This window comes from Chiloscyllium punctatum, chromosome 39 (assembly GCF_047496795.1).
Source record: "Chiloscyllium punctatum isolate Juve2018m chromosome 39, sChiPun1.3, whole genome shotgun sequence".
In the NCBI taxonomy this organism is placed as follows: domain Eukaryota; kingdom Metazoa; phylum Chordata; class Chondrichthyes; order Orectolobiformes; family Hemiscylliidae; genus Chiloscyllium; species Chiloscyllium punctatum.
In genome coordinates, this window is record NC_092777.1 from 54834954 (window position 1) to 54846597 (window position 11644).

The 11644-nt window shown below is 40.3% G+C and overlaps 1 protein-coding gene across 4 annotated transcripts in view; it reads left to right on the top strand.

The window, feature by feature from the left end:
* The window catches only part of LOC140464072 (E3 ubiquitin-protein ligase rnf213-alpha-like), a 200578-nt gene that overhangs the window by 80246 nt on the left and 108688 nt on the right, over positions 1 to 11644 (top strand). For all 4 annotated transcript variants that reach the window (XM_072558748.1, XM_072558746.1, XM_072558747.1 and 1 more), the window contains 4 exons: positions 1196 to 1355; positions 2539 to 2756; positions 5856 to 5993; positions 11368 to 11532. In XM_072558748.1, the coding sequence (XP_072414849.1) occupies positions 1196 to 1355; positions 2539 to 2756; positions 5856 to 5993; positions 11368 to 11532 (681 nt within the window). The remainder of the gene's footprint in view (positions 1 to 1195; positions 1356 to 2538; positions 2757 to 5855; positions 5994 to 11367; positions 11533 to 11644) is intronic.

Consider the following 11644-nt stretch of genomic DNA (forward strand, 5'->3'; position numbering starts at 1 on the left):
AGGGACTGATGATTTAAGATGTTGGATAAGGTGCTTATTAAGTGGATTACTTTGTCCTAGTTGGTGTCAGACATGTTGAGTGTTATTGGAACAGCGCTCCTCCAGGGAAATAGTATTCTATTACACTTTTGACTAGGATCTTGTGGATATGTACAGGCTTGAAATGTCAAGTGGAAATTTTTAGTTTCTGTCTTATTTGAAATGGTCATTAACCATTGCAAATGTAATTTGCTCATTATCAGCCCAAGAGTGAATGTTTAATGTTGCTTTTCATTTCAATTTCCTCTTCTCTCCTATTCAAAAGATTATAACCCATTGGATTATGGTTCCGTGCATCCAGACTTGAGTGGCTAATCCAAGTGGACTTGAACTTTGATGATATTAATTAGCCTATAAATCAAAAAGATTAAAGCCTGCAACTCAAACAAGAGTTGAATAAGTACATATTTACAGCAATTATTTAGAAGCCACATTTATCAGCTGCTGAACTTTGTGTGATGTGGTTGCATTATAACTAAACTTGAACCCATAATTTCCTACTGTCCACTGAAGCACAGTTGTGTCAGTCATTACACAGTAATGCACCAGGTGTCATACACCCAAGCCCAAATGCACTGACAGCCATAGCAACAGTATCAATTCTGCATTAAATCAATTATGAAACTTTCCAAAGAGTCATTACAACAACATGAACATTACTGTATATAAGTTATAGAAAAGATTTAAAACGTTGGACCTTCATAACACTTCAAATTATCCATTAAGGAGGCGATAACTTGTGGAAGGTAATGGCAGGAAGATTTTATTTAAACTAAATGGAAGTGAAATGAGATTAAACCTTTTCAAAAAAGACCACAATTATAGTAAAAAATAACTAACACAATACATTTGCCTGAGGAAATTGTTGTGCTGCTAAAGAGAGAATTGAGGAGGATGACCATAACTGTATCTAAGACCTCACAAAAAATTACTGGACAAACAACACTCATTTGTTCTAAGTATAGTTGTGTGCTACATGTTCATTTTAAATTTTGAAAAATATATGTTTCCATAAATTCTCACAAGCACATTAGTTTGAATCCTGATATCTTGCACAAAATTTTAATCAATGATCCTACTTATCAACAAAGCTTGAAATAGATCACAAAGTTTGAGGTTAAAATTGGATGATACATAATTTGATGTTTTATTTTAGACAAATGAATCCTATAAGGACCAAAGGTTGGACTGCATAAATGAGCAACTTATAAAAGCCAAAAACTTTCTTGTTGAAATTACACCCTCTCGCAGAAATTGTTTGGAAGAGCTTACTCGAAGGCAGCAATTTGTACACTGGGTGAAAGAAGCATTAGAAGGTAAATAACTTTAAAAGATTTTTTGGCTTTATGACATCTATAAATTTTAAGGTTTCTCTGTATTTTTTTCTGAAAGTTAGTTTGATCTTTGTCTCTGGTTTTGTTTGAGCTGATTCAATTTTACAGTGAAGACGCTGTGATGTTAATTGCATTTGTTTGTACTTCAGAACGGGACATGCCTGTATGCTAATCTTCTGAGAAGCACAGTTGAGTACATACATATATGTATGTAAATGGCCTAAAATTTCTGACTGTATTATTACCCCACATCTCAATCTCTAGATGAGGTTTTACTTCAGTTGTACTTTCCAAGAACAGAAATTGCAACAGGATCTAATAAATCACAGAAGGTTTCAATGAACTGCTCCAGAATGAATTGAGGCCATTCTCATTCTGTAACTAAAAGCAACCATTTTGACAATCAATTTTGGAAATAAAATGGCCACTTTTTCTGGATGTACTGCTATTTGCTATTTTAATGGAGGAAGAACATTGGAGGTCAGACAGTCAGGCACAAGGCCCATGTGTGAACATTATAAGGGAAGGGAGCAATACTCTCCAAACACGTAACCAGTCTGAAGAATGTATGCACTTTGTTTGACCCTGAGATGTAAAAGGGGCAAACTGATTTTAAGGTGTAGGTTCAAGTGCAGCAGCAAAACAATGGATCATCGATGATGAAGATTACCCCTTGCGGCCTTGTCTTATTACAGCATCCTGCTTTTCAGTCAAGTACATACATCCAGACGACAGGTGGTTGAGATTTCTATTAACATATGGAGAAGCAGCTTTAGACATTTGTGATGGCATTTGGTCTCCTACAGATCATAGATAAATTAGTCAACATGTTCTGTATCCTGCACAACTTCATAATCACAGAGTATGAGCCCCTAGTATACCAGATAGTTGGAACCAATGAGCAAAAATACCGCTTAACACAGGAGCTATTGTTTTGAGCAGGCAATTGTAATGTGTGCTTGGGCTGCAAACCATTATCCAATAAATTTAAATAGTTGAAAACGTGTTCATCAATGGCTTTAAAATGTGAAACTATTTGAAAGTTATTAGTTTTTAGGGGTTACTTCAACTAATTTTAATCCTTTATATATTTTATTCTCAAGTTTATGTTTGTAAATATGAAAGTGAAGCTTTACCCTATTCTTCATTTTTTTTTCCTTTCCAGACACAAATGAACTCAAAGTGTTTGTTGACCTGGCTTCAATATCAGCTGGTGAAAATGACCTTGATGTTGACCGAGTTGCTTGTTTTCATGATGCTGTGTTAGGCTTCTCATCGTTACTTTTTGAACTAAAGCCAAATGCTGGTTTTGCTGATTTTATGTCTTGTCTGCAGAAGTTATGGAATGCTTTAGACAATGATCCTGATCTTTCTAAGAAACTGGTAAATCAAATCCTAATTTTCAAGAATAATTCTTTACGGAAGAATTATCAATGTACTAACTTCTGTTGATTACTGAACTGCTTTGAATCAAGCTTTTACTTGCTCATAAACCTAATTCTATCATTATACTTGTATTGACATTAAGAGCTATCCCTCGGTTACAAGTTGTTATACATTGGCCCATTTAGAAATCATGGTTTCAGGAATACTGTAGCCAAAACTTAAAGGATATTTGAGTTGTGGAAAGGCACACCCTAAATACTTAAAGGGTGGGTGACTGTTATGGACCAGACCAGACTCCCCTCAAAATATTTCAAGAAGGTAGCCTAGACTCTAACTTTTATTTATTTTAAAAGCAGATGTGAAGGATATTCCAAGTGTAATGCAGTTGGTCAAACCACGCAAACTGAGCTTCACGCAAAACAGAATTAATTTGAACACGCACAAAAGAAAACAAAATTTAGAATAACAACTATTTGAAAACTCAACCGACTCAATACCTCACCTTAACTCAGGAGCTGATCTAATTCCCATAACATCCCTTAAGCACATCCCCTGGCAAAAGGTAAATTCAAGCACAGGTTCTTACAGGCAGGAGAGGTTTCAGGAATTAGGAATTTAGTCAGGAATCATCTACAGAAGCTTGGAACCTTTCCTCACTGCAACCTAGTAAAAGCTTTTTTAGGTATGTCCAAGGCAAAAAAATGGTTAGGACAAAAATTGGGCCCTTGAAGACAGAAGCAGGGGAATATATTACTGGGAACGAAGAAATGGCAGAGGAATTAAATGAGTACTTCAGATCTGTGTTCACTGGGGAAGACACAAGCAATCTCCCTGAGGTAACAGTGGCTGAAGGACCTGAACTTAAGGGAATTTCTATTTGCCAGGATTTGGTGTTGGAGAGACTGTTAGGTCTGAAGGTTGATAAGTCTCCGGGACCTGATGGCCTGCATCCCAGGGTACTGAAGGAGGTGGCTCGGGAAATCGTGGATGCGCTGGTGATTATTTTCCAGAGTTCAATAGAATCGGGGTTGATTCCTGAGGATTGGAGGGCGGCTAATGTTGTGCCACTTTTTAAGAAGGGTGGGCGGGAGAAAGCAGGAAATTATAGACCAGTTAGTCTGACCTCAGTGGTGGGAAAGATGCTGGAGTCTATTATAAAGGATGAAATTACGGCACATCTGGATAATAGTAACAGGATAGGACAGAGTCAGCATGGATTTATGAAGGGGAAATCATGCTTGACTAATCTTCTTGAATTTTTTGAGGATGTAACTCGGAAGATGGACGAGGGAGATCCAGTGGATGTAGTGTACCTGGACTTTCAGAAAGCTTTTGATAAAGTCCCACACAAGAGGTTAGTGAGTAAAATTAGGGCGCACGGGATTGGGGGCAAAGTACTAGATTGGATAGAGAATTGGTTGGCTAATAGGAAACAAAGGGTAGTGATTAACGGCTCCATTTCGAAATGGCAGGCAGTGACCAGTGGGGTACCGCAGGGATCCGTGCTGGGACCGCAGCTTTTTACAATATATGTAAATGATATAGAAGATGGTATCAGCAATAACATTAGCAAATTTGCTGATGACACAAAGCTAGGTGGTAGGGTAAAATGTGATGAGGATGTTAGGGGATTACAGGGTGACCTGGACAAGTTAGGTGAGTGGGCAGATGCATGGCAGATGCAGTTTAATGTGGATAAATGTCTGGTTATCCACTTTGGTGGCAAGAACAGGAAGGCAGATTACTACCTCAATGGTATCAAATTAGGTAAAGGGGCTGTTCAGAGAGATCTGGGTGTTCTTGTCCACCAGTCAATGAAGGCAAGCATGCAGGTACAGCAGGTCGTGAAGAAGGCTAATAGCATGCTGGCCTTCATAACAAGAGGGATTGAGTATAGAAGCAAAGAGGTGCTTCTGCAGCTGTACAGGGCCCTGGTGAGACCACACCTGGAGTACTGTGTACAGTTCTGGTCTCCAAATTTGAGGAAAGACATTCTGGCTATTGAGGGAGTGCAGCGTAGGTTCACGAGGTCAATTCCTGGAATGGCAGGATTGCCTTACACGGAAAGACTGAAGCGACTGGGCTTGTATACCCTTGAGTTTAGAAGACTGAGAGGGGATCTGATTGAAACGTATAGGCTTATGAAAGGATTGGACACTCTGGCAGGAGGGAACATATTTCCGTTGATGGGGGAGTGCCGAACCAGAGGACACAACTTAAAAATACGGGGTAGACCATTTAGGACAGAGATGAGGAGAAACTACTTCTCCCAGAGAGTGGTGGCTGTGTGGAATGCTCTGCCCCAGAGGGCAGTGGAGGCCCAGTCTCTGGATTCTTTTAAGAAAGAATTGGATAGAGCTCTTAAAGATAGTGGAGTCAAGGGGTACGGAGATAAGGCTGGAACAGGATACTAATTAGGAATGATCAGCCATGATCATATTGAATGGCGGTGCAGGCTCGAAGGGCAGAATGGCCTACTCCTGCATCTATTGTCTATTGTCTATTGTCTATTGTCTTTCTTACTGTTATAACTAAACCAAACTAGAAAAAATCTGAACTGGGCAAACTAGCCACTCCCGTGTCACTGTTAAATTAAGCTCTTTCTGAGACATTTCGGCAACTCTGCCTTTCCAATCACTCTTTTAAAAAAAACCCAAGGACGAATCGACAGAAGAGCTGACAATGAGGAAAAGGTGGTGGGACCACTGGATTTACTTTTTGGTTGAGAAGATGATGAAGGGATAGAACTTGATTTTTTTAACATTGTTGTTGTTAATGAGAATTTAATTTCTAATGAATTATTTTATGGCTCACAGGATTTAAGCTTTAGCTAACCTGATTAAGGATGTTTAAACAGCAGTGTTATTTTTCACTGAGTGATTGGCTAAATTGGAGCAAAGATAAAAACATAAAAGTACTGAAAATACTCAGCAAGTTATGCACTATCAGTGGAAATGTCCAGAGTTGATGTTTATGGTTGATGATCATTCATTGTATTCTCAACATTTTCTGTTTTTTTGTATCCTACTCCAAGTATTATTTGGTTTACTAGTAAGTTGTAAAAGCAGCCCTCTTTTTCTTCTCTTTTGCTTTCAGCGTGATTCAGCCCGGCATTTGGAGTGGCTGAAAACTGTGAAAGAAAGTCATGGGTCTGTGGAGCTGTCCTCCCTTTCACTGGCTTCGGCCATAAACAACAATGGAATCTATATCATTGGTTCTCAGGAGAAAGAAAAGGTACAGCAAGTATAAAAATGCCCTCAAACGTGGTAATAAGGCATAATATTATTCCCTCTTTCATAGTCTCTACAATATTATAGTGCCAGGGTGTTGCACCCTGCAAATGATTCCTTAAATGTGATCATGGAAGATTTCAATATGCAGGAGGACTGGGAAAGTCAGGTTGGTAGTGGCTTGCAAGAAAAGGAATTTGTGGAATGTCTACATCATTAATCTTTGTAGAAGCTTATAGTGGAGCCCGCGAGGGAACAGGCAATACAGGATTTAGTGTTGTGCAATGAGACAGACTTGGTAAAAGACCTTAAGGTGAATGAACCCTTAAGAGGCAGTGATCATAACCTGCAAATTCAGGTGGGGAAGATAGAATCAGAGGTAACAATATTACAGTTAAATAAAGGCAACTATAGAGGCATGACGGAGGAGCTGGGTAGAAGTGGGTGGGAGATGAGCTTAGTAGGAAAGACAGAGGAACAGCAATGGCAGGACTTTCTGGGAGTAATTCAGAAGACACAGCAGAGATTCATCCCGAGGAAAAAGAAGCATGGTACGGTGAGGATGAGGCAACCCTGGCTGACTAGGGAAGTCAGGGATAGCATAAAAGCAAAAGAGAAAGCATGCAATGTGGTGAAGTGCAATGGGAAACCAGAGGAGTGGGAAGCTTACAAAGACCAACACAGAGCAACCAAAAAAGAAATAAGGAGGGAGAAAATTAAATATGAAGGTAAGCTAGCCAGTAATATAAAGGAAGACTTTCCTTAGATATGTAAAGGGCAAAGGGAGGCAAAAATAGACATTGGGCTGCTGGAAAATTGAGCTGGATAGATAATAGTGGAGAACAAAGAAATGACTGAGGAACTGAATAATTACTTAATGTCAGTCTTCATGGTGAAAGACACGAGTATTATCCCAAAAATTCAAGAGTGAGGGGGCAGAGTGGAGTATGGTGGCCATCACCAAGGAGAAGGGGTGCTAGAAAATCTGAATGGCCTGAGGGTGGATAAATCACCTGGACCAGATGGACTACACCCAAAGTTCCAAGGGAGATAGCTGAAGAGATCGTGAGGACGTTAGTGGTGATCTTTCAGGAATCGCTAGAATCAGGGAGGGTTCCAGAGGACTGGAAAATTGCTAATATGACACTCCTGTTTAAAAGGGAGTAAGGCAAAAGATGGAAAATTACAGACTGATTAGCCTAACCTCAGTTGTGGGTAAGAACCTGGAATCCATAGTGAAGGATGAGATTTCCGAATACTTGGAAATGTATGGTAAAATAGGGCAAAGTCAGCATAGTTTCATCAAGGGGAGGTCATGCCTGACAAATCTGCTAGAATTCTTTAAGAAAGTAACAAGCACATTAGAGCAAGAATAGCCAATGGATGTTATCTACCTGGACTTCAAGAAGGTCTTTGACAAGGTACCGCACAGGAGGCTACTGAGTAAGATAAGGACCCGTGGTGTTAGAGGCAAGGTGCTAACATGGATACAAGGAAGGCTGGCTGGCAGAAAGTAGAGATAAAAGTGTCTTTCTCAGGATGGCAGCTGGTGACAAGTGGTGTTCTGCAAGTCTCAGTGTTGGGACCACAACTTGTCACTTTATACATTAACAATTGAGACAAAGGAACTAAGGCCATTCTGGCAAAGTTTACAGATGATGCAAAGCTAGGTAGAGGGACAGGTAGCATTGAGGAGGCGGAAAAGCTGCAGAAGGATTAGGAGAGGTTAAGAGAGTGGGCAAAGAAGTGGCAGATGAAGTACAATGTGGGAAAGTGTGAAGTTATATACTTTGGTAGAAAGATTAGAGGCATGGACTATTTTCTAAATGGGGAGAAAATTCAGAAGTCTGAAGTACAAACAGATTTAGGAGTTCTAGTCTAGGAAACTCTCAAGGTTGTGTCAGTAGATAGGAAGGCAAATACAATGATGGCATTTATTTTGAGAACTTTAATATAAAAGCAGGGATGTACTTATGAGGCTCTATAAGACTCTGGTCAGACCACATCTGGAGTATTGTGCGCAGTTTTGGGCTCCATATCGCAGGAAGGATGTGCTGGTCCTGGAGCGTGTTCAGAGGAGGTTCACGAGAATGGTCCCAGGAATGAAAAGTTTAACACATAGAACATTACAGCGCAGTACAGGCCCTTCGGCCCTTGATGGATGTGCCGACCTGCGAAATTAATTGATGCCCATCTAACCTACACCGTTCCATTATTATCCATATGTATGTCCAATGCCCGTTTAAGTGTACTTAACATCGGCAAGTCTACTACTGTTGCAGGCAGGCTGTTCCATACCCCTACTACTCTCTGAGTAAAGCCGCCTCAGGCGACTGACTGTGTGGAGTTTGCACATTCTCCCCGTGTCTGCGTGGGTTTCCTCCGGGTGCTCCGGTTTCCTCCCACAGTCCAAAGATGTGCTGGGTCAGGTGAATTGGCCATACTAAATTGCCCATAGTGTTAGGTAAGGGGTAAATGTAGGGGTATGGGTGGGTTGCGCTTCGGCGGGTCAGTGTGGGCTTGTTGGGCCGAAGGGCCTGTTTCCACACTGTAATCTAATCTAATCTAAAGAAACTACCCCTAATATCTGTCCTAAATCTATCACCCCTTAATTTAAAGCTATGTCCCCTTATGTTAGCCTTCACCATCCGAAGAAAAAGGCTCTTACTGTCCACCTTATCTAGCCCTCCGATTATCTTATACATCTTGATTAAGTCACCTCTCAACCCTCTTCTCTGCAATGAAAACAACCTCAGTCCCCTCAGCTTTTCTTCATAAGACCTTCCTTCCATACCAGGTAACATCCTAGTAAATCTCCTCTAAATCCCTTCCAAAGCTTCCACATCCTTCCTATAATGTGGTGACCAGAACTGTACGCAATACTCCAGGTGCGGCCTTACCAGTGTCTTGTACAGCTGAAGCATGACCTCGTGGCTTTGAAACTCAGTCCCCCTACCAATAAGCGCCAACACACCATATGCCTTCTTAACAACCCTATCAACCTGGATGGCAACTTTCAGGGATTTGTGCACCTGGACACCAAGATCTCTGATCATCTACACTGCCAAGAGTTTTATCATTAGCCTAGCACTCTGCATTCCTGTTACTGCTTCTGAAGTGAACTACCTCACACTTTTCCGCATTTAACTCCATTTGCCACTTCTCAGCCCAGCTCTGCATCTTATCTATGTCCCTCTGTAACCTTTGGTACTATCCACAACCCTGCCTACCTTAGTGTCATCTACAAATTTACTAACCCATCCTTCTGTGCCTACCTCAAGATCATTTATAAAAATAACAAACAGCAGTGGCCCCAAAAACAGATGCTTGCGGCACACCATTGGCAACTGAGCTCCATTTCCTATCAACCACCACCCTCTGTCTTCTTTCAGCTAGCCAATTTCTGATCCAAACCGCTAAATCACCTTTAATCCTGAAACTCCTTATTTTGTGCAACAGCCTACAGTGTGGAACCTTAGCAAACGCCTTACTGAAGTCCACATACACCATATCAATCACCTTACCTTCATCCACCTGTTTTGTCACCTCGAAGAACTCAATAAGGCTAGTGAGGCACGACCTAGCCTTCACAAAACTGTGTTGACTATCCCTAATCCAATTATTCCTTTCCAGATAATTATATATTCTACCACTTATAACCTTTTCCAACACCTTATCCACAACCGAAGTAAGGCTAACTGGCCTATAATTGCCAGGGTTGTCCCGACTCCCCTTCTTAACCAAGGGAACAACATTTGTATCTTTCACTCTTCTGGCACTAGTCCTGTTGACAATGATGACTCAAAGATCAAAGCCAAAGGTTCAGCAATCTCTTCCGTGGCTTCCCAGAGAATCTGAGGATAAATCCCATCTGGCCCCAAGGTCCTATCTATATTCAGATATTCCAAAATTGTTAAAACCTCCTGTTTGTCAACCTCAATCCCATCTAATCTTGTAGCCCGTATCTCCGTATTATCACTAACATTTCGCTTTTCCAATGTGAATACTGACGAAAAATATTCATTAAGTGCTTCCCCATATCCTCAGATTCCACACAACTTTCCACTAGTATCTTTGATTGTCCCTAATCTTACTCTAGTCATTCTTTCATTCCTGATATACCTATAGAAGGCCTTGGGGTTTTCCTTGTTCCTATCCATCAACAACGTCTCGTGTCTCCTCCTGGCTCTTCTTAGCACTCTCTTTAGATCTGTTCTGGCTAACTTATAACTCTCAAGCCCCTAACTGAGCCTTCCTCCTCCTCTTGACAAGAGTTTCAACTCCTTTAGTTAAACCATGGTTCCCTCTCTCGACAAACTAGCTCCCTGCCTGATAGGTCTCTACTTATCAAGGACCCACAGTAGCTGTTCCTTGAATAAGCTCCACATTTCAAGAGTGTCCATCCCCTGCAGTTTCCTTCCCCATCCTATGCATCCTAAATCTTGCCAAATTGCATAGTAATTGCCTTTCACCCAGTTATACCTCTTTCCCTGCGGTATATACCTATCCCTGCCCATTACTATTGTAAACATAACCGAATTATGGTCACGATCGCCAAAATGAGAGTTTGAGAACTCTGGGTCTGTACTCGATGAAGGTTAGAAGGATAAGGGAGGATCTAATTGAAACTTGCAGAATACAGAATGACCTGGACAGAAACTCAATCACAAAAACCGTGGTCTTGCTTTTAGAAGCTGTTAGCCATTAATGCATTGGCCACATTTCCACATTCCATTAGATGCATCATTGTAAAATTTGCCTGATTTAAAATGTTAGTGGACAGAAGTAAACTAAAGCATAGGCATTTTGTTGATTTTAATGCTAGTGTTATTTCAAGCACTCTTTGAAAGCATCTAGAAAATAATTCCAAATTCAAGACAATCTCTTCTGTGCTCTCGATATAGACTTAAGACAGTCTGCAGAAGACAGAAAATGAGGGGGTTAAATGTGTGTTTGAAATGAGCAGTGATTCTAGGACACTAGCTTGCAACCAGTCCTATCCTCCATACCACTTTTCCAGGTTGTCTTTGTTTTTTGATCTCGACTTATTTTCATAATCTCAATCCATCACTAATTGAACACCATTACAACCAAAAATGGTTTTATTTTATTTCTATAACACTTATTTGTTATTTGCATTTGAACATTTGAGATTTCTGAATTTAAATCTTCCTATTATGTAAACTGCATGTAAGATGTGCCATGCACCAGAAAAGTGAGGCAAATAGTTAATTGTTTAAATGTTGTTACATTTTTACGACTATGTAATCTTGAGCCTGCTAAGTGCACCTTCTGGCAACTTGTTTTTAATAGATCTTAAAGCAATAGGTTAAAAACTATTTTGAATTGAATTGGTAATCCTTTACTTTATTACATAGCTTTCATTAGGTTCAGCTATTACACTAATTTTGTCAGAAATACATGATGACAGTGAGGAGTTGCGAAGTTATACTCTCGAAGAATTGAAAGAGCTGCAAAATAAACTCATGCTGATGTCAGGCAAGGGAGACCATGGACGTGAAGAAGTGGAAAGATTTGTAGAGGTAAACCACTCTTTTAAGCATTTGTTAATTCTGTATGGTTTAGCAACTGATCTTTTAATTTGGTGTAGAGTTAGAACCACAGTTTTAAATGCTGAAGTGTATTCATAAGCAG